We start from the raw sequence: 24,409 nt of genomic DNA on the forward strand, positions 1-24,409 counted from the left end.
GATTTGAGTTCCATGGATCCATTATGTGCATGTACCCACTGGCCTCACCCGTGTTTGCAAGAGTGATTTCCTCCCTTTAGAGATCTGCTGTGGTAATTGCTTCCACCGTACACAGCAGTTGTGATGTGCTCCTGTGCAAGTTCTCTACAATCTAGACCAGCCAGTACAGCTGAAACTCACTGTTTTCATTGTCCCTGGGCATTATGTTAAAGGAATAATTATACAGTTTAAATATTAAACAGCAAAGTTTTTCTTTTATTGTTAAACCAATTTTAAACTAGAATAAAACTGAGTTACGGTCTCTGGCATTGCGTTCTGAGACTGCTGGCACTGTCAGGAGAAGGCTCAAAAATGCAGATATGAATCAGAAATGTTACTTTCAAATACAGTTTAGTTAAATGATAAATTCACCTTCCCTTATGGACTCCCAGACATTGCAAAGAGCAAAATGGATACCGCTTTCTTTCAAACAATTCAAAAGCCTGTTTTTGTTTAATATACGATTTGGAGTATAATGGAATTGAAAGTTGTGTGCCTTTTTCTCATAAATTATTGTTGTTTAATCGTGCTATATTTGCTTTCATTGTCCTTTTGATTTATTTAAGTTCATTAAACTTCTAATGAAATTGACTGAATTTTACCAGTAAATTATTACTTTATGAATAAAATAAATCAGTAGTGGATGCATTGGTTTGTACTGAATTGTTTATTTTAAAGGGCATTTGAACTTTCACTTTACTGGGGGGGAAAAATAAAACTGGCCTTCAGGAATGGATTTTATGGCTATAGTAATAACCTTTCACATCATGACTAGCAGCATATTTCAGAATTAGAACAATACTGTGTTTCACTACAAAAAGTTAGATAAACCAAAATATGAAAAACCACTCTCCAACTTCTTTATATATTCTACACCTCCCTATAGGATCAAACTCCCCTCATTCAGTGTTACATTGAGTGTTAATAATTAAGGAGAACTCTTTTCTAAAATACACTGCACAGATCTTAATGTTTATGATACCCATGAAACTTAAAAACATCTGTTCTGCAGAGAAATACCTATTAACGTACACTTAACTGTTGAGAATTGTCTCTCAAGTTAAGGGGAAAAATCTCAATCAGTTGCCTCACAGGAGTTAGCTAAGCAGTGGTGATTTCATGAAGTGGTGAGGAGGCATTTTTTAGCTCTTTTGATTGTCAAGAATTAGTAATTTCTCACTGTCCAATTGCAAGTTTAAAGTGACAAATAACCTGGATGATTTCATCCATTAATTCAAAGCACAGTGTTGAGAAATAGTCACATTTGTGGCATGTAAGTTTTGGAGGGTGCTTTTTTGTTGTTGTTGTTCAGTAAATTTGTTTTATTAACAATGTAGAAAGAAAGTTTTCAGTAGATACTTAATAACATTTCTCATATACATTCTGTACTGATGTTTATGCATCTTCACAGAAGAATATTCATGTACTGTCAGCTCCCCATGGTTTTTCCATTTGTGTGTTTGGTTGGTAAAAATTATATTATTCTTTTTCTTTTTGAATTCAGTTTTCCTCCTGTGAAATCCATCACTAAATTGTACTGTCAAAGAGCTAATTAAATCTGGTCATGTTAACTTTACTCAGTAGTTAGAAGCAGACACCCAGCCCTCTAAAGAAGAGTTCAATGAAGTGTAATATTTCTGGGTGGAACATCTTGAGATGCTTCTCCTTTTCATATTGCTTTATTCTACCTTTAGTTTTCTTTGATTCAATTTTTTTTGTTTTTGTTAAGTTAGGCCTCTCTCTTAAAATTTCTGTATTTTGTTCTAGGTGTTACACCCTTATCTTGATGATAATAGTGTGCTTTTAATTCAAATATTTTGCCTGAATGCTATTTATGTTCCAGATCCAAGTGGACAGAGAGCAGGAAAAGTAATATCCCACCCTGGTCAGATCCTGGAGCTTAATACACAATCACAGTTAGGCTGGACTGCTGTTCCACTCTTTGACAGGTAAAGTGAAAAATATATACTGCTATTTATCATTATGAAATATATGCCAATAGACTAAAGTTTAACATGTTTTTGTTGGACCTGCAAACCTCTTCAAAAATTGATGGTGACAAGAATTGCAGATGGGTTGTTTTTTCATGCTTGAGAACTTCACACAGGTGTTTTGTGAGGGAAAATGACAGGGAAGAAAGATGATCTTGTGGTTGAGGCACTAGAACAGGACTCTGGAGATTTGGGTTCAATGCCCAGCTCTGCCACAGTCTGCCTGTGGGGCCTTGAGCAAGTCATATACTCTTTATGTCTGAGTTCTCTATCTGCAAAATGAGAATAATATTATCTCACCAGGTGTTCTGAGTTGCCATACCAGCATTGACCTTTGTAAACCCAAGCCCACTTAGCTTTCTTGATTTATGTTGTTGTTGAAGAAGGAAGAAATTTCACAACTTCTGGAGGAATTAAAGTTCCCACAGAGAAATCATTGATCTGGTCCTTTGTGTTTCTGCAATGGCATTGTAGAATTCCTGCTCTCCATTAGCCTGTCTTGAAGCTTAGGTTTTAACTTAAACTCTTCAGATTTTCAGTGAGATGGGTTATACTGTTTATCAGCACTTCTATCCACTGATTAAAATTGCAGAATGTTGGGCTTCTGTGACAAGAAAACATTAATAACTAGATGTAGATTTTAAAACTGAGATTACGTTGATTAATTCCAAAGTCACATTGTCTAGTGAATCTACCCCTTTCTAAATTAAGATGGTAATATACGAGCTAGCTGCAGGAGACCCTAACCTTGAGATCCATTTGAATAGTATTTCAGAGTGAGAGTTGTTTAGAGCATAGCATGTCCATATCCTCTTTGGAACACTTAAACCAATACTGAATAATGAGATTCTAAAGTATGAAAGTGTATTCTGTAACTTTGCAGTGAATGACATTTGTATGGACCCAAAGGTCTCCTTTGTAGAAGGCTCTCTTAAAATAATTCCTCATCATTGAATTTTTTTTATGGTTTGGTATGCATAACCAACCATTCTGTATATTCAGACTACCTTTGTTACAGAAGTGAAAATATCTTTGGTAAGTTGCAGAGGAGCTTATAAATTTCAGGAAAGCATGAACCCCTACTCTATTTTTGGTAGGAAAACTACTGGGTATCTGGACAGATGATCAAAACATCCACTTTTGAGCAATAAGCAAGTTATTGAGAGAGCAAAAGAGGTACTTTATTGATCTGGCTGCTACTGTTTGGAGCTCAAAATGCCACTGCTTTATATCCAGTGTCTATTCCTAAAGGTCATCTGGTGAAAGAATTACTTCCCAGATGAAACACAAAAATTGGAGAGATTTCAGAGTAGCAGCCGTGTTAGTCTGTATTCGCAAAAAGAAAAGGAGTACTTGTAGCACCTTAGAGACTAACAAATTTATTTGAGCATAAGCTTTCGTGAGCTACAGCTCACTTCATCGGATGCATCCGATGAAGTGAGCTGTAGCTCACGAAAGCTTATGCTCAAATAAATTTGTTAGTCTCTAAGGTGCCACAAGTACTCCTTTTCTTTTTGCAAAAAATTTGAGAGAGTATAGTACAAAACGCAATTGCAACCATAGTGTTTACCTGAGGCAAACAAGGTTATGGGATCCCCTAAACTACTCCTTTTGAAAACTTACCCATTTCTTGTAATGGCTCAAGTTAGTTCTCTTGAACTGATGCCATAAGGTTTTGCATTTTTCATATAAAAATTATTTACTTCTGTGTACATCCTGAACAAAATCTGTGTGTGTATGTGAATAGTGGGATTTGTGCAAATGAAAGACTGTAGTCAAGCAGAGTTTTAGTTCTGATCCTAGTCCTCTGCATATTAAAACTAAACACTTTAGGCGATTTTATGATGCGTACAAATGTTAAGGTGATTAGTCTTTACAACTAAGATAGGGACATCATCACTGGAGGCAGGATGTGTATGAATACAAGTACATGGTCTTCCTACTGCTCCCCCCATTTTCAGAATTAAAAACAAGATTTGTACAGTCTTTATTCTCTTATCACTGTCTTTTTACAGTGTCTTCTACCCTGTTTCCAATTCTCACTTTATTTCTTGCTTTTTTATTTTGTTCGTGTAGTTTTTTGGGGGGTTCTGTATTTTTTGTCTTTTTATTTCTTTTTCTCACCTTGATCTGTGCTTCTAGCTCTTCACTTTCCTGTTTCAACCTATCTCTGCATGCACACACTGAATGTTCCCCTCCTTCAAACTCAAGTCTCCATTTCCATTCCTCTTCTACTCCAGTCTTTATATACCTTCTTTCCCTTTGCCTCATATTATTCCTCTATCTCTTTCACATTTTTAGCTTTCCCTACTCAACAGTTCTTTTCTTTTTCCCTACGTGGCTCCCTTCATCCCCCGACATATTGCATTTCGGCTTGAAGAGTGAGAAACTGAATGAGGATATGAAGCTATTGATAATGCATAATACTTCAGTACCTAGGCTTTATTCCTTTTATGTTTGTTCAGTATTTATTCCCATTTTTCTTGGAGAGAAATCTGCATCTAAAATATGCTGTTGGATTCTTCAAGGTCATAGATTGGATTCTTGTAACAGGCCTGTGGCAAGAAGAAGGTAGAGAGGAAAGAAATTTCTGTTTAGCAGGTTAAAACAACAACCACCTCCAAACCAATTTTTTTTTTTTTTTTAAATTCTGCATTGGAGTTGGTTCATCATCCTTCCAGCTGGAAGCAAGATGTTTTAATGGGTAGTCACAAGCTGTTACATTTTGAGGGCCTGAAAAGAAAGGCAAGGAGGAAGGCTGAAGTTATCCTATGAATTGTGTTTCTCTTTGTGGGATGAAGTTAAAATAAACCAACAACATAAAAGATTAATTATATAAAACTTTAATATAAAGCTGTCTGCTGTAATTGTGATTTTATTTCTTTCTTTTGGTTGTCAAATATTTGTGCTTTTTTTTTAAGTTTTGGGTTTTTTTGGATCTTTCCAAACATTATGAAACATGTACAAAGAGTAGTAAATTAATTTGCATAAAATTGACTGCAAAGAGCAATTAGTCCTTCATTAATATGCAAATCTGGTCCAGTGGAAATACATCTATATATGAGGCTTAAATATGCAAGTCAGTCTTGCTGTGCTAGAAACCCAGATGCTTTTATTTACTTTGAAATTGAGGGATTTGGTTAATGATGTTGTTGACAGGAAAACCTGAATAAATTTGATGATCACGTCTTTCATATTAGCCGAGAACCACAGAAGAAAATTACCAAGTAAAATACCAATTTTATTTGGTAATTTCCTATTACCAATCTAGTAACAAAATGTCAAATACAAAGTAATAGAGTTAGATTTCTTAAAGTAGTTAGCTTGAGACTTAAAATGTTCCCCAAAGATAAAAGAAATTTTTCTTAAACTTTGGTTTTCCAGAGGGTAAAGACATCTGCATAAACTGTATGAATAGCATGCTGGCTGGCGATTTAATATTAGAAAGTTAAATCAGTTGGTTGTTTCATTTGGAGAGAATATATAAGCCTAGGAATTAAAAAGCAGGAGCTTTGGAAATGGCTGTCATCATTCAGCAATGGACAACTAATGTAGTGAACATCAGTGTAAATGGAGTAGGATCTGAGGCTAAAATAGGGAAAGAACAAGTTAAGAATTACTTTAGACAAGTTAGATGTCTTCAAGTCATCAGGGCCTAATAAAATACATCCTAGAATACTTAAAGAAATGGCTGAAGAGATCTTTGAGCCATTAGCAATTATCTTTGAGATTTTGTGGAAGATGGGAAAGATCCCAGAGGACTGGAAAAGTGCAAATATAGTACCTATCTATAAAAAGGGGAATAAGGACCACCCAGGGACTTATAGAACAGTCAGTGTCATCTCAATACCCAGAAAGATAATGGAGCAAATAATCAAGCAATCAATTTGTAAGCACCTAGAAGATAATAAGGTGATAAATAAGAGTTAACATGGATTCGTCAAGAAAAAATCACGTCACACCAACCTAACAGACTTCTTGGAGAGGGTGAAAAGTCTTGTGGATAGGGGAGAAACAGTAGATGTGATATATCTTGAATTTAAGTAACGTTTTTTATACTGTCTCACGTGACCTTCTCATAAACAAATTAGGAAAATATAGCCTAGAGGAATCTTAAATAAGATGAGTGCACAACTGGTTGGAAAACCATACTCAGAGAGTGGTCATCAATGCCTCACAGTACAGCTGGAAGGGCATATCAAGTGGGGTCCTGTGGAGATCTGTTCTGGGTCCAGTTCTATTCAATATCTTCATAAATTATTTGAATAATGGCATGGAGAGTACACTTATAAAGTCTGCAGATGATACCGATCTCAAAGAGGTTGCATGCACTTTCAAGGGGTGGATTAGAATTGAAAATGATCTTGACAAACTGGAGAAATGATCTGAAATAAATAGGATGAAATTCAGTGAGGACAAATGCAAAGTACTACCCTTAGGAAGGAATAATCAATAGCACAAATACAAAATTGGCAATGACTCCCTAAGAAGGAATACTGCAGAAAAGGATCTGAGGGTTGTAGTGGATAACAAACTATATATGAGTCGTCAATGTAATATTGATAAAGCAGACATCATTCTGGGATGTATTAGCAGGAGTGTTATAAGCGAGACATGAGAAGTAATTCTTTCACTCCACTTAGCACTGATAAGGCCTCAAATGGAATGTTGAGTCCAGTTCTGGGTACCACGTCTCAGGAAAGATGTGAACAAATTGGAGAAAGGCAAGAGGAAAGCAACAAAAATGATTAAAGGTCTAGAAAACATGACCTGTGAGGAAAGATTGAAAACATTGTGTTTGTTTACTCTGGAGAAGAGAAGACTTAGGGGTGACATGATAACAGTCTTCAAGTATGTAAAAGGTTGTTCTAAAGAGGAGGGTAATAAATAGTTCTCATTAGCCAGTGAGGACAGGACAAGAAGCAATGGGCTTAAATTGGAGCAAGGGTGATTTAGGTTAGACATTAGGAAAAACTTTCTCACTATAAGGGTACTTAAGCCTTGCAATGGGCTTCCAAAAGAGGTTGTGGAATCCCCATCATTGGAGGTTTTTAAGAACAGCTTGGACAAACACCTGTCAGGGATGGTCTAGGTAACACTTAGTCCTGCCTCAGTGCTGGGGATTGGACTTGATGACATCTCGAGGTCCCTTACACTCCTACATTTATATGATTCTATGATTGTTTTCCATTCAGTAGCAAAGCCAGGTTTTGAGCAGGAGTGGAGCTGGGGAAGGGGTGATGGGTCAGTTATACCTATTGGCTTGAAAAGGCGCAATATGTACACCTAAAGGTGACCAGGGGGCCAGTCACCCCCTGCCTCCTATTAGCTTTGCCACTGCTTCTATTAATTATGTAGAAAGCTTTTACAAGATTAAGTGCTAAGGTCTTTGCTCTTAGCTTACAAAGCCTGATTAGGAACCCTCTAAACCCACAGCCATAAGTGGATCACCTACATTAATTTACAAACATCATATTTTATATATTTCAAATTTATAAAACTTTAACTGTTTCTTTTACTGCCATACTGTAACACAGACTGGTGTGGAGATGCAGGGCTTTGTCTTTCCCAGAGATCTATCATGTAACACTGCGCCCCCCCCTCCCCGCCCCAGCATGTGTTTTCCACAACCCTTTTGAAGCACCATGTATCCTCCCATTGTTGTTAGTTAATGTCACAGCATCCATCATCTTTCTGGGTGAAGGGTATATGGGATTCCCTTTTGGAGTCTATCACTGCTCCTTAATTACCTAGACGGGATACTGGTGATTGATACAAAGTACTCCTCCTTTTTTCCCTCTCACCCCCTTTCTTTGCAGATCTCTCAGGACCAAATTTAGCCTTGACCATAAATGGTCTCTTGGTCACTAACTTCAGTTGTGCTCACTTACGCCAGAGCTGAATTTGTTTCCCATTCTCACATGTTTGGGAAAGTGATACTTTTAAAATAACAGAGAAATGCAGCTTAAATGGAGTCGACTGTATTGCAGTTTGTAAAGCTGTGTAATTGTAAATACCCGAGGACAAGTTAACAGATTATGCTGCTCACAGAACTGCAGTTTGATTCCTGTGAATTCTTGGCACAGCTGTTTGGTATATAAATCCTAACAGTGGTGAATTTGAAATCCTTAATGTGCTGTACTAGGCAAAAAGTCTTTAGAGTAGTTAAGGAAAGAAAAATGTACTAGGATATATATTGAAGTTGGCTCTTTAGCTCATCACAATGATATTAAATATTGCAGGTGGGTCCAGAAGCAGGGAAACCTAGAGAGAGAATTGAACATTCAGGGTTGAGACTAGTTGTCTATAATTGAAGAATCTACCCACTTGAAAACGGTGGAATTAAAATAAAAAATAATTTTGAGTCAACCAGAAACATTTCAGTTGATTAAAAATGAATTTTTTTTGGTTTGACAAAACATTTTGAAACAATTAGTTTCAGTTTGCATCAAACAGTATTTGGGGGGGGGGAGGGGAGATTGTTCAGTTCTACCCCGAACTGAAAAATCTATTTTGTGCTCCGCTCCAGTTACAAGCACATCTTATTTTATTTATTTTGTTACTCTTTAAGTAACACAGATGAGTCATATGTTGCATACAAGAATTCTATAAAATCTTTAGAGGGAAATCCCTGAAATCCAGAATTGAATAATCCTTAGAATAGAAGCCACTTGAAATTTTGACTAGGTTACTCAAAAACATATCCTTCCTGACTCTCTTAATTGCAATATTCAAAGGCAAGAATCAAGAATTGTATGGAATAGCAATATTACTTATTTTCTTAATATTATATGTCACAGTCCGTATTCAAAGCCCTTTACAAACTTTTTCTAATTAGCCCACAAAGTACCCATGTGAAATATTGTCTCCATTTAACAGATGAGGGAAAAAAAGATGTAGGGTAACTTACCCAAGGCCAGAGACAGTTGCAGTCTTGGAGCCAGGATTAGAACTCCAGACTTACTGATCCCAGTACTTAAACTTCTTAGTAACATCATCTGAAATTGAATGCTCCCAGCCAAGAGCAGAGAAATGTACTGTTTCTGACTCCCAACTGTGTGGTAGTTTTCACTAACTTTGAAAACTAATTTTAGATCTCACCACTCAATCGCAATAATCATGGGTGCCTCAATTTCTCATTTCATCTAGTTGACAGAAGGGAAACCCCACTTGCCAGTATGTCTCAAAAATATTAAATCAATAGACATCTCGGCATAATAGTAATAACTTGAAGGTACCTCCTGCTAACTTTATAACCTTTAATATCCTAGATTAATAAACACTTCAGCCTTCTGCCTTCGAGTTTATTATAGATAGATTGTCTCAGAAACACAAAAACTCTTCAGTTATCATCTAATTACACTTCAGTTCTTCATATGCAGTAATAGGGACTCTATTAATAGTAAAATTATGAGGGAGAAACAGATATGGCCTGTTTTGTCCATTCTTTGTCCTTGCTTCCTTTGCAGTGACTATGTGAGGAGTGGTGTGCACAGTGCTCCGTTGTTTCAGGGTTCTCCAAGTGCAGTAAGTATTCTGGATGAAGATGAGATTTTTTTTCCTTCTGACAAACTGGAAAGAGAGGGGAAACGTAGTGAATTTTAATACTCTTGAAAGAGGAAGACTGATACACTAATGATGGACAGGGAACTGTTCATGTAAATCTTTATTCACACAATTTGCCTAGCTCATATGAATTAACTTTGAGAAAAATACAAGAGTAAGGATTGTTTAGATGCTCTCTTTAAACTTCTTACTACTCAAACTTCCTTTCATGCAAAGTAGGATTCCAATGTAATGGCAACTATCTGAGCTAACTGAAAATGCTGGTGGTTCGGTTAACTAAAGTTTCCCTAATACATTCCCCTTAATGGTTCCTGGAGATACCACAGAGAAAAGTACCAGTTTATTTACAGAAGTTCACCTAAATGCACATACTCTGTTTATTTTCTAGGCACTGCCTTTATCCATCAAAGTGAAACACCCCTGTATAGTGACTGCATGTGCACATGACCCCTGTGGGCACTGGGTCCTGCCATAGCTGGCAGAATTGATTTTATTTTGCCCTTCCGTATGATGTAATCCAGCAACTGGCATTTGCAGGGCCAAATGTCAATGGAATGCCTTGCTCTGTTGTCTTTTATATGACCTCTTGGGTGTATCTACAGCAAGCTATTATTGTGGCTATGGAACTTCCTGTATATCTGGTCTTAGGCTAACCTCCATTTCCATCATGGGAAGACTGAGGACTTGCTGGGAACAACTCCCTCTGAATTAAACAGTCATGACAGTATTTTTTATTCTGCCATAGTGGTGGATGATCAGCCTCCTTTGAGACGACAAATATTAGTGAACTGGCCAGCAGGAGGCACTAAAAAGCAGCAGTTACTATTTGTCTACCGCTTATTCTAGACCTCAATCTTGTCACCTCCCTGGTGGTGGTTTGCAGAACAAGACATGGCGATGATCCTTGTTCTGGGTTTCCAGTATTTTCTAAAGATATTATTGGTTTGATTCTTTAAGTAATCCCATTGATTTAATTGAAGGACCATTCACATGAGCAAGGATTATTTCTGTGAGTAAATATTGCATGCCTGCATTCCAAACTTTTATAAAAAGGTTAGATAAATTGTGGTACAACACATTTTTATTGTATGAAACAAATTAAGCTTCAAAATTTTGAAAGATGTTATCAGTCCAGTATCAAGAAATTTGCCTTATGAGATTGAACCCTCTCTCACTGCCTCTGGTATGATGGGGTCTGATATAATTTGTCAGATGGAACTATACATTCATTCCATTGGATTAAATAGCAAACATCTGCAAAGCATCATTATATTTATGAGATACTGCTCTAGTACACTTTTTTATTGCCCTGGATTTATATCTGTGGTGTTAAATAAAATCTGCTGATTTCAAAATTTGATGCAGTGTTTTGTTTCTCGCTACTATTGATGCAAACGTGTAAATCGCTATACCCACAGAATTGCAGAAGAAGTTAGTTTAGGTTCCTGTATATGCTATAGCACCAAATTGTTGTGGCATTAGGGTCCTTTTTGTAAGCTATAAAATTAAGAAACATGGTAGGTACTGGGTATTTTGGTGTTGCGTAAACAAATAAATATAGTCCGAAAACAATTCAAAGAGATTGCTAAAGAGAAAATATGCTCATTATCCAAGAATGCTAATATATAAAATAGGCAGAGGATGACATTATGCTTTGCAAAATCTTACATCTAACTTCAAGTACAGAAGCTTGAAGTGTGAAGATAAATGATGGACAGTTTATGGGAGTGAAAAATAGGCAGTTCATGTTTAATCTTTTTTTCTTGGCGGAATCTGACTTTTTCTGTGTATTTTGCAGGAATTTCTCCAGTCTGTAATCTCTCAGCCAGTGAAGGATGTTATGGCTGAAGGTATACATTAAAAAACATTAAAACTTTTGCCAACTTTTGGCAGTGTTACTCTTGAGTTTTGGGATGGTCATTACTTTGAAGAGGAGCATTATGAGCTACCTGTAAGTTAAAGTTTATATGATGGAAATTAATTCAATCACTCATACATTATACTGGTTCTCCTACCTCTCTAAGTACTCCTTCAACATCTTTTTTGGAAGCTTCTCTTAATTTCCTTCCTTCTGTTCTCCGTAGACTTCCTTACGGTCCTCTTCAGTCACTTCCTTTTTTCCCTTCACAGTTCATCACTTGGGTACCACATCCTCTCTCTTTTGTCTTTGTTCATTATCTCTCCACTTGATGACACCAAATCTACCTTTCCATCCCCATCCACTCCCTCTCTATTCAGTCGTATGTGTCCATACTTTTTTGGCATCTCATTCTAGTTATCCTGCCACACACTAAAGTTAATTATTGCAAAAACCGAAATCCCCTTTTCCCCAGCAGAATAATGGTTGAGTCACTAGCCTCCCTTTCACCCAGGATCACTGCTTCAGTGTTACCTTTGATTCTTTACATCTGAGCTATTGCCAGGTTTTTTGGTTCTTCATCTGCAACATTTTCTAAATTTCATCCTTGCCCTCCTTTCCTACTGCTGAAACCCTAGTCCACACTTTGACCAGTTTTCACCTTGACTACTGTTACCTCCTCTCAGGTCTCGTCTCATTCCTCTGTAATCTATCCAAAATGGTATTGCCAAAATCATCTTTCTCTCACCATGTCCATCCCCTCTTTGAATTGCCTAATTGCCTTTCTTTAATCTTTTACATGAAATTGAAGGTTCTCATTCTTCCATGCTCTTCAGAACATCTCAGCTCTCATTTCTTCCTACACTTCCTCTGACTCTACATGATTTCTTTCATTCTGTCCCTTACATCTGTAACTCACTCCTTAACCTTGTACACCAACCAAGAAGCCTACCTCCCATTCTGATTTAAAACCCTCCTTAAAACTCACTTTTCCCCTGAAGTTTATCAGTGCTAATTCACCAGAGAAAAACTATATCAACCAACATTTAAGACTGTCTTCCTTTATGTTCTGCGCAGGAGGTTAGCACTCTGTAGCAAACAATAGACAATAGTAAGACATAAATACACTAAATATTACTGTATATGCTTATACAGTAATATATACTAATAATAATAATACATAGCAAAGACAAGATTGTCAAGCAGGTTTAACAATAAGATGCATCAGAGAATGCATATTATGTACCTCAGCTATTTGTTTGTTGTTAACTGTTTTTTAATTTTCTCACCTTTTTGTTGTGAACCATTTTCAGTCGTTGAACATGGGGATTGGAAGAAGCAATATTACACATCTGCTGTGGTGTATGGTCTTAGCTATGTAAGAAAGTTTCCCCAGTTTAATTTAAAATGCTTTTTAACTGGTGCAAGCCTATGCACTGAAACTTCTTTTGGTTTAAGTGTATCCTGTTTTGTTTGTTCTTAAATCAACCTAACCTAAACCAAAATAAGCCCTGGTTTAAACCAAAATAAGAATATTCAAACAGATTTTTATAGTGGTTTTACTAAATCAGTGTAAAAATCACATCTTTACTTAAACTAGTGCCACTTTCTTATCTAGAGAAGTTTTTCCATCTCCACCAGAAACCTTTCCAAGTTGTGTGCTTGCCCAGGGTATACACGTGTCATGCAAGTACAATGCCTAAATTGCAGGTACTTAGTATGTGAAAGTCAAGCTGGGATTGAGGCATTCTATTTCAGAAATGCAAATTTACATTTTAGACGTAAACACAGTGATGCTTGCTTAATCCTTCTGATAAAGTTATGGTAAAACAGACACTTTTTTGATGTTACATTTATAAAATTAAAGCGACACAATCAATTTGAAAATTACTTTATCTGAAAATTATGTATTTTCTATATTACAAGTAATCTCTAGTCTAACTGAATATTGAAACTGTTTAGTTTGATTATTTTGTGCATTAACAGCTTTACTGACTGTGTAGAAGAAACAATGAGTTTCTTCCCCACTGAAATAATTCTTGTAAAAACATTAATAGAAGTGCAAAAAAGGAATTTAATATTTTCAAGTTCATACTAGTTAAAGCATTCTTTGTAAGATACTGATTTTTCTTTAAAATTGACACCTTGCCCTCCCCCCCCCCCAGCAAACAAACAAAAACATTGTCAGTGTCCCTTTGTCCCAAATAATTTTTCAGGGGGGAAAAGATAATTAGTTCTGAAAGTATTAATCTAGTTCATGTTTTAATAGCTTTGATCTCATGCTTTATATCAAATATTTAAAATTGTACCTCTTTAAAATTAAGGTTCTAAACAACCTTCTAACTGTTACCAACACAAAGAAATTTGTGGACACTCAAGCAAACAAGAGAGGCCAAGAGCTTTCACAGCTAGTTCTGCACTGTATGGATAAAAAAATAAGAAAATTGGGACGACATAGCCCTGAATATTATCAACAAGAGTATTTTTACAAAGAAGCAATGGGAAACGCTTTTTACAGTCTTGTGGTAAGCGTGAACATTCTAAAGAAGTATAATATATTTAACATTATATTAAGTTTTTGCTATAAAATAACATGTAACCTCTAGTTGTTTATTTCTATTTATAAAATTAGAGGCATCTCCCCAACCACTCTAAGCACCTCTGGTGCATACTTAAATAAATCAGTTTGTTTCCCTTAAACTTTTGAAAAAAATCATGTCTACAGGGAATATTTTCGTTGTTTTTAAACCGTGTCAGACAAAATTGTTGTGGCTCTTTGTCAAATAAGCCACAGACAAGTATGAAAGGTGATTGATGTATTTGGACTTTTCAGAACCCTGTCAAGTCAAACAAAAACTTCCCACAACCTGTGTTTTAAACTTAATAATTAAGAAGGCTTTCCTCAGGCTGGTTCCAAATAAAATCTAACTAAAAAGAGATGGCTTTTTACCAAAATGTGTAGATAAAACAAGCCTTTTTCTGTGTTGTTTGTTATATTTTCATACAGGGAATGCCTGACTGTTAATATTAGCTAGCCCCAACTTCCCAAAGCATAGCTCCCTTTTAGTGTGCTGGGGGAATTACTTACCTCACCACAGCTGGTCCAGCCCTGCTGTAGTAACAAGAATTTGTTTGTGATACGCATAGTTTGCTGTTGTTTAAAACACTTTGAGTTCTCTCTCAATAAGTGTTAGAAATTTACTGAATGTTGAATATAATTTAAAAATATCTTCCTGATTTATTTATCCTCTTAGTAGGTTGAGTCACAACTATGGCTACTGGTGCTTTTCTGATCCCTGGTTTGCACTGCAAACTTATATCAGTATAACTTGGATCACTTGATGATTACCTGTTCTGTTCATTCCTTCTGGGGCACCTGGCATTGGCCACTGTTGGAAGACAGGATACTGGGCTAGATAGACCTTTGGTCTTACCTAGTATGGCCGTTCTTATGTTCTCATGCCTGCACTTGGAGCAAGCATCAGTGCTCTTTCCTTCTTTGAAAGAGGAAGTATTAACCCATCCTGGTCAGTCCATGTCATAGGTACCTAGTACTACCTTATTCTGTAACATTCAGAAAAAATCCTCCTTCCTAAATTCTAGCACTCTGGAAACTAGGCACAAATTGGGTGTCTCCAACCAGACCTCCAACATTTTCACTAGTCATGAGACCAGGTGAAATCCCTATGCCCACAAAGACACTTTGAGGGAATGCGGTTCCCATCTGATTTTAAACTCATATTTGTGTACTAAGACTATTCCTCCAAAATGTACACCCTAAATGGGTCTATATGCTTTCAACCTGGCACACGGTCTATTTGTACTTGATTTGTTTCCATCTCTCACAATCTGTGTTTGGCTTTGCTGGTACTCATAGCTTTACCAGTTGGTAATGTTAAATGCATTGTGACCAGCTACCAGGTCCTCATGGTGGCTAAATAAAATTTCCTCTTTTGAAACAATGCTTACTATTACCATACACATACAAAAAGCAGGGGGTATTTAGGAAGTTCCAAAAGGCATAGAGATGTCTAAGCATTAGTTAAAGGTGATCTTTTGATTCTTGTAATGTGGCAGGAAGATCTGCAGTATCATGAATCAGTGCAAGCTAACAGAGTTACAGATTTTGACTTTCAGATCTAGGACTTACATAACTGAGTAGAATGAGAAAAAGATGTTATGAAGGTAAAGGAAAGCTACTCATTTAAAGTGTCTCAAATAGATCATCCAGTCTTTTGTCCCTCAGCATTTTTGGAGGTGTCCTTGGGTCAGTAAGGTTGCTTATAAATACATGTTTTGCATATAAACCGACCTTTAAATTCAATCATTTGGCACTTAGGTTTCAGAGAGTAATAAACACTCTACTGTCGCAGCGAGGCAGAAAAGACCTAGTTCAAGTTTTTGTTCGGCTTCAGCTTGATTACTGTTTAGTCTCTAAAGCAGTTCCCTTGCCGTGTTAATTGATTGCAATTTCTGTTTTTCGTGACTTGTAGAAAATAACATCAGGTATAAATGCTTCATAGAATCATAGAAAAGTAATACTGGAAGGGCCCTCAAGAAGTTATCGAGTCCAGCCCCCTGCACTGAGCCAGGACCAAGTAAACCTAGACCATCCCTGACACGTGTTTGTCCAGTCTGGTCTTAAAATTCTCCTACGATGGGGATTCCACAACCTCCTTTGGAAGCCTATTCCAAGGCTTAAGTACCCTTATAGTAAGAAAGCTTTTCCTTATAGCTATCTTAAACCTCCCTTGCTGCAGTTTAAGCCCATTACTTTTTCTACTATTTTCAGTGAACATGGAGAACAATTGACCACATTTCTCTTTATAACAGCCCTTAACATATTTGAAGACAGTTATCAGGTCTCCCCTCAGTCTTCTTTTCTCCACAGTAAACATACCCAGTTTTTTAAACCTTTCCTTAAAGAGAAGGTTTTCTAAACCTTTTGTCATGTGTGTTGCTCCATTCTGGAGTCTCTCCAATTTGTCCACATCTTTCCTAAAGTGTGGCTCTCAGAATTGGACACAGTACTCCAGCTGAGGTCTCACCAGCGCAGAATAGAGTGGGACAGTTACCTCCCTTGTCATACATATGACACTCCTGTTAATACCACCGAATGATATTAGCATTTTTCACAGTTGCATCAAATTCTTGACTTGTATTCAATTTGTGATCCATTATAACCCCTGATCCTTTTCAGCAGTACTTCCACCTAGCCAGTTATTCCCCATTGTATATTGGTGTGTTTGATTTTTTTTTTTACTTCCTAAATGAAGTACTTTTCACTTATCTTTACTGAATTTCATCTTGCTGATTTCAGAGCAATTCTCCAATTTGTCAAGGTCATTTTGAATTCTACTTCAATCCTCCAAAGTGCTTGCAACCCCTCCCATCTTGGTGTCATCTGCAGATTTGATAAGCATCATTTCCACTCCTTATCCAAGTCTTTAATGAAGACATTGAGTAGTGTGAGACCCGGAAATGACCCCAGTAGATACATCCTATCAGTCTGACAGGGAACTGTTGATAACTACTCTTTGACTACGGTCTTTCAACTAATTGTGTATTCCCTTAGAGTAAATTCATCTAGACTGCATTTCCCTAATTTGCTTACAAGTCAAAAGCCTTACTACAATCCAGATATATCATGTCTACTTTGTCTCCCCGTCCACTAGGCCAATAACCCTTTCAAAGAAGGAAATGAGGTTGGTTTGGCATGATTTGTTCTTGACAAATCCATGATGGCTATTCCTTATAATCCTGTTATCTTTGTTGTGCTTACAAATGGATTGTTTAAATTTGTTCAGCTGTGGGGCTGTATTTGTACAGCACTTAACACAATGGAGCTATTATCCTGATTGGGGTCTCTAAGCACTACAATAACAAAAAATAAATAATGATGCCTATTCTTTTGTTAGTAAATATATCAGAAATAGTCTGCATATAAATATTTTAAAAATATTAGCCCATAACAACGTAGATATCCATGAAATCTCACAAAGCTGATGAAATATACTTTTGACTGATTCAGTGCATGCAAATACAAACTTTCTACATTAAGAATATCCATAAGGATACTGGGTCTGACCAATGGTCCATCTAACCCAGTATCCTGTCTTCTGACAGTGGCTGGTGCCAGATGCTTGAGAAGGAGTGAACAGCACAAGGCAATTTATCAAGTGATCCATCCCCTGTTGTCCAGTGCCAGCTTCTAGCCTTCAGAGATTTAGGGACACCCAGTGCATGGGGTTATGTCCCTGTCCATCCTGGCTAATAGCCATTGATGGACCTATCCTCCATGAACTTATCTAATTCTTTTTTGAACCCAGTTATACTTTTGGCCTTTACAACATCCCCTGGCAACCAGTTCCACAGGTTGACTGTGCATTGTGTGAAGAAGTACTTCCGTATGTTTGTTTTAAACCTGCTGCCTATTAATTTCATTGGATGGCCCCAGTTTGTGTGTTATACGAAGGGGTAAATAACACTTCATTATTCACTTTCTCCATACCATTCATGATTTTGTTGACCTCTATCACATCCCCCTTGAGTCATCTATTTTCTAAAATGGATACTCCCAGTCTCTCTTTAATCTCTCCTCATATTGAAGCTGTTCCATATCCCTTACCATTTTTGTTGTCCTTTTCTGACTTTTTCAAATTCTAATGTATCTTTTTTTGAGATTGGGCAACCGGGACTGCCCGCAGTATTCAAGGTGTGGACGTACCATTGATTTATATAGTGGTGTTATGATATTTTTTTCTTATCTGTCTCTTTCCTAATGGTTCCTAGGATTCTCTTAGCTTTTTTGACTGCTGCTGCACATTGAGCAGATGTTTTCAGAGCACTATCCACAATGACTGCAAGATCTCTTTCTTGAGTGATAACAGCTAATTTAGACCTCATCATTTTGTATGTATAATTGGGATTATGTTTTCCAGTGTGCATTACTTTGCATTTATCTGCATTGAATTTCATCTGCCATTTTGTTGCCTAGTCACCCAGTTTTGTGAGATCTGCTTTGGACTTAACTATCCTATCCTAAGTAATTTTGTATCGTCTGCAAATTTTGCCACCTCACTGTTTACCCCTTTTCCCAGATAATTTGAGTATGTTGAACAGCACTGGTTGCAGTACAGGTCTTGTGAGGACCCCGCTATTTCTCTCTCTCCACATACATATTTTGTTCTTTGTAAAAGCATATGCTGATACAATTAATCAGGTTCAAACTCTGATTGAACCAAGTGTTATAAGGAAAAGATTGCTTTACTTTTCTCAGTAGAGTTTCTTCTGTATGTGATGCCTAAGCAGGAAGATTAATTCTAATAAATCTTTCATATTTTACAATTAGGAGCATATTATTTTGCAATTTTCTGAAGCGTCTGTCAGTAGCCACTTTTTGAGATGAAATATCAGACGATATGGTCTATAGATCTATTCTGGCATAGAAATTCTTAATTTCATGTTCGTATTGTGCCACGTTTTCTCCCATCTTCAAATCAAATATGAAACAGATTTGGTAAGAATGCCTAGAAAGCTCCTTATAATTTTGTAAATGTAGAACAATATTCAGTTACCAACAGTCTATAGTTAGGCTGCCATGGAGTAAGTGAGTTACTCAGGTTTATTTGCATTAATTTAAATCTTCAAGAATCTAGTGTGTTCACATGCCCTTATTTTCTTTGTCAACTTAATTGCCATAAGGGGTCAGTCTTAAACAAAGTGGGCATGAGGGCATGGAACTGAAGTGATTAAAGTAGCTGAACACTCTCTTTGCTGTAGCCAATCAACCTCCATTTCTGTATATCCCTAAGTAATATTAGGAAGGAGTGGTATCCTCAAGTAATGTTTCTTTCATCCAATATTTTTATATAGAATACTTTTAAGGGAAAAAAATTAAAAGGAAATGTCTCAAACCTCTTATCTACAACATATTCAAGTCTGTCCATCTAGGTCAACCAATGTTTTATTTCATTACAGGAAATAGTCCTCTTGAATGCAGGTTATGGTCATCTATGAACTATCTTCTTGAGCTTTCCCCTCAAAGGTGAAGAATATTGGGTATCAAAATGATCAAATTCTTAAACTGGATCAAACATATTTTCAGGCTCTACCTAAAACTAAGTATACATGATGTGTATTTTGCCTCCATTTTGTAACTTACTGATTTTTTTAAAAAACATAAATAATAGAATTAAGAATCTTTTGTACAAAAAGCATTTCTTCCTGCATGTACAGGGCATAAATTGTATGTATCTTTACATTAAAGTTGTTCCATTTACTGCTGATTCAAAATGTACTTTTGTTGTTTTCCTGATTATAAATGTGAAAGTTCATTTTCAACAGCTATTATACTATCAGCAACAACAGTTGATTAAAAAGTCTCTTTGTACCTTATTGTTTTATGCATTAGGAAATCTGAGTAAAATTAAGTTACCCAGGACAGCATTGTTGCAACTCAGCTTCCATGTGCCTCCTGAAATAGTTGCAGGATGATGCATTGGTTTTCTGTCATTTGCAACTCTGTAGGTGTCAAATACAGAATGGCCACCTCTTCACTCCTTTGCCACATTGCAAACCTCTTAGTGGCTTAATGACACTTAATTATTCATCCATATAGGGCCAAATTCTCAGCCCTGCTTGTGTAGCTATTATGATGCACAACCCTTTTCAAGTTCCCCCAGCTGGCTGCCAGCTAGAATTGACAGGGATGTGAGGATGTTGAGGTGGTGATGGTGCTGTTCTTGTTCAGAGCCTCACCTGAAATCTGCCCCAAAATCTTGAGTTCAGTTTATGACAGAAGAACTTGCTGAAGTCTGACTTCTCCCTGGGATAGGGGAGGAGTTGCATAGCTGTGCAAGCTGTATGTGGCTACACCAGGAATGTGCTTCACTCCTCCAAACCAGACACACTTAGATGAAAGGAAACCTAAGGTTATGGGACTGCTAAGGGCTATATGCCACAGATGTTCCTGCACTCAAAAATAAAAATTAATTTGGTAAGTATCTAATGTTTGAGCTTTTGCATCTGCAGCTCTTTCTAAATGTAAAGCAGAGTTAAGTGTCCACACAATGCATTTAACAGCTGGCATGTTTTCTGCATTCCTGTGTTTGCATAAGAGATCGTGGATAATCAAGTTATTGTGATAGGCAAAAAATGGCAAATAGACAATTTCCATCTATAAAGACACTTGCCACATTTGCCCTGTTATCAGAAACAATAACTTATAGGTGAAGGGAATCTTCTTGATGATCTTGTCATACAGTTCCTCTAATGATGTATCTTTAGGAGGACTGTAAAGAGAGACAGTTTCTTCACCCAAGTGTCTGCTTCAATGTGTTTGTAGTGTTTGCCATTGTCCTTCATAATGTACCAATAATCAAATTTATCTTATTTCCTCAGATGTTCTTAATCCTTTCACTCCAGCTGAAAGCATCCAAACTGAAGCATTTATATTTCAGATATCTTTTTTTTAATGGACAATATCAGCTTAAAAATTCAATTACAAATTCCTTTCTTGTGTTACAAATTATTCCTTAGATTATTAATGTCATGATGATGTACAGGCAGGAGCAAGCAGCACAGAGAGGCACATGTGATTGTAACAGACATTAGTGTTGTTAGTAATAACCTAGGTGTACTGAAGCCTATATCTTAATTAACTCTTTAAATGCCTTCCATCACAACCAAGTGAAAGAACTGCTTTATCTGATTTACTGTTCCACTCTTTATGCTGTCAGTACACTTTGGATTTCTCAGTTTGGCAATGAAAATAGATTAGTCAATTTCACTTTGCTTTTAGTCAATTTCACATGCAAAGAACACATTTTATAAAATAGAATATCTGTACTCTTGGTAAAAAAAGAGTTTTGTATCACAGAAGGAATTGTTGATGATTTTAAAAGAAAATCATTCATTCTACAATATTCTTTTTAGTTTCTCTTATCCATGCCCCCATCTTGGAAGTCCCTACCAGTGCTATGTGGACTGGCAACATTTGGCCACAGCGTTTCAGATGTCTGGTGTGTCCTTTGCTGAAAAGGAAACAGCTGGGTATTTTCTGACATAATGTGCCTAATCCACCTCTGCTGTCATCTTAATTGCTGTTGCTGTTTTTTTAAGTCCTCTACAGAAGGTCTTTGTAATGACAAGTGAACAGTTTACGCTTCATAAGCATACATAAAGAAAGTTGCTGCTAATTGGAGGGGGAGTAATGCAGTTATGATTCCTCAATGTTTAAGTTACAATTGGTTAAAAGGACACATTTTGGTTAGTATTTACACTGCTATATAAAATTCTATCCAGGGTGAAATTTGTTTGAGAAGGTCTGACCCCAGAAATGACTATTTTGGAGAAAGAAGAGATGTTTGTTTAAACCTTACTTATAATACCAACATCAGCATTTCTATTACTGTTTTATTTCTTATTTTATCTGTGGTTGTGAACTGTTAATGGATACAATAGCCAGTCATGTCACAAGCCGGGGAGGGAGAATCCCGGTCATACCACTGAAGAACTCCTTTTTTTCCATACCCTGCCCTCAAGGCTTGTTGCCGTAATCTTCCAGATTAATAGGACTCTTCAGAGCCCAGCAGTGATGCCCCTTAATCTACCAGAGGGGGGTTATGTTGAGTAATGTACTCCCTTTCCCCTCCACTGCTTACCCTAAGGGCTTAGCACACTGCCTCAGCAGCACTCCCAGCTCCTAAGAGGTTGAAGGGGCTTGTTTTTAAACTTCTCTCTCCTCCAAAAGTTACATTTCCGTAGTATAGATAGCTATAGATAAAGTACTCTTACAGTTATATGCCAAAACTTGTTTTCTCTGAATGTTAAGATGTTTTCCTTTTTGCTCCTCCTTCCACAGATAACAATATCTTTGGAGAGAATCAGCCTGGAGCCTTGCTTCCTATAATCATTAAAGGGCTGAAGGTGTCCCTTAACTCCCCCTTCCAGCTTGCTGACTCACTTTGTCAGTAGCTTGTGTGATATGAGAAGATATCATTCTTTAGAATCAGAACAGGGAAAGGAACGTTGTTTGCACTGAGAGAATCATAGAGATGACCGTTCTTTTTTTCCTAAAGTATTCAGTGTGTAATTGCTGAAGACATTTCAAGGCATTCTAATGAAGTGTACTGTCTGCCAGTCTGTGTGCTCTTCCTAGAGAACCATCTGTTACACCTCAAATATCTAAAGGTCTGCCATCATTTATTGCACCAAACAAATCAATTTCTTTGTCTGACATGCAGTAACTTGTGAATGTGGCCTCCTAGAAGGTAGTTTGTGACCATGCAAACAGGATCTTCTGTCCATTGTTGCCATATAAAAAACATTTTCTCATGACTCATCATAGCAAATTTCTGATATCAGACCGACTGATGTGATTTTACTTTACTTGATAACATATGTAAATACTAAAAAAATCCTGAATGATTTTTCTCTTCACTCAGTCATTGTTACATCATAAGCTTTTTCTTTTGGTAAACCAAACCTTTCTTTGTAATACTCTGTAGGTCTTGTGTATAAAGGCAATTTTGAACTAACATGGCCTTATTTTAACTTGATTTACTGTTCCTTTAATTAGATTATTTGTAGCTGAAACACGTAACCTAACAAATCTTGCTGTGTCATGTTGCAGCAAATAAAGATATTTCAAATTACGCTGTTTCATGGTTACCAGAAGGGTTCTTCTGATAAGCATGTAGGCCTTTACAATACAAGGATATAGGGCCCAATCCTGCAGCATATGAAGTCACTGGGACCTTAATGTGAGTAAAGGCTGCAGGCGCAGGCCTATAATGGTAAATTTTATGCTTATTTGCAAACCCATTACTCCCCCTTCCCTGCTGTAGATTCAAAGAACATCCTCACCCTCTCATTCATCTGAGATGGTTCATTTCTTTCCCCCTAATACTTTGACCTATGAGAATACAAGTACTTTTTTGAGAAGCACAGAAATGTCCTATTGTGAGATTCCTTACCTAAGAGACTCTTAAGACTTGAGCCTAAATAGGTAGTGGTCTTCCATTATTTTTTCCATTAAACAATATGGAACTAATTAAGACCCTGAAGCACATGTGTAACTTTGCACACGTGTGTAGTCTCAAGGACTTCAAAAGGCCTACATGCATGTTTAAGTCTTTGCAGGATCAGGGCCTAACAGTGCAGGAATTCTCAGATTTCCTTCCTTTTCACTGCACTATATTGAACTACCCACATAGTTTAATAGGGTCCTCTACTAAAACCTGACCCACCAATGGAAATCAGACCACAATACAAAATTCACCATCTTGTGAAAGTAGTCCCGTAATACCCAAACCTGAGGAGGTATTAATGAAAAAGCAGCTTAAGGTAGGTGAGGTGAAGAGCAGAATCCATTGTGAAAAACGCTCAATGAAAATCTTAATTACTGTGTATAGTGCCTTACCCCACAGTGACGGTACCCTAGAAATGCCTTAGAATAGATATTTAATTGGACCTAAACAGTTCCCCCAATCCTACCTCCTGTGAGTTTATTTTTTTTATTATAAAGTAAGTTATTGTTCTCTCATTCCCACAACCTATTTGCTAGGCACGTTTGGTACTGTACATACAGTAAGTATGCCAGGATTCCAGTAACTTGATTGACTTGTTTACAGAAGAACACACATTATGTAAATAGTCTACTGTACCTTGTCCTCTGGAGCGCTGCACGTACCTATAGTAGTACTGTTCATAGTAAATGTTCTGGTAACTTTGCAGTGGTCAGGGCATATTTGTTTAAAGCCTGATAGACATTTCTTTACAGCAATAATATTTGTAATCCCTCTTGCTTAAATTGCTTGATAGTAATTACCATTGCAGACTATGTGGCTGTGGGCATCCATCCATTTTAGGTACCTTAAATTGTTAAAAATCAGCTTCCCCCCCACCCCCTTTGAAACCATTTGGAAAAGAGAACTGTTGAGCAGATGCCAAT

General features: G+C 36.9%; 1 protein-coding gene across 1 annotated transcript in view; it reads left to right on the forward strand.

Moving 5' to 3' along the window:
- LOC102931149 overlaps window positions 1–23,174 on the forward strand; it is an 82,505-nt gene extending 59,331 nt beyond the window's left edge. Inside the window, exons 20-23 of the mRNA XM_043531076.1 lie at window positions 1,807–1,988; window positions 9,500–9,557; window positions 11,395–11,446; window positions 19,435–23,174. Coding sequence (XP_043387011.1) covers window positions 1,807–1,988; window positions 9,500–9,557; window positions 11,395–11,446; window positions 19,435–19,505 — 363 coding nt within the window. The 3' untranslated portion in view covers window positions 19,506–23,174. The remainder of the gene's footprint in view (window positions 1–1,806; window positions 1,989–9,499; window positions 9,558–11,394; window positions 11,447–19,434) is intronic.
- Window positions 23,175–24,409: the final 1,235 nt, after the last annotated feature.

The sequence above is a fragment of the Chelonia mydas genome, chromosome 17, assembly GCF_015237465.2.
Source record: "Chelonia mydas isolate rCheMyd1 chromosome 17, rCheMyd1.pri.v2, whole genome shotgun sequence".
NCBI lineage: Eukaryota > Metazoa > Chordata > Testudines > Cheloniidae > Chelonia > Chelonia mydas.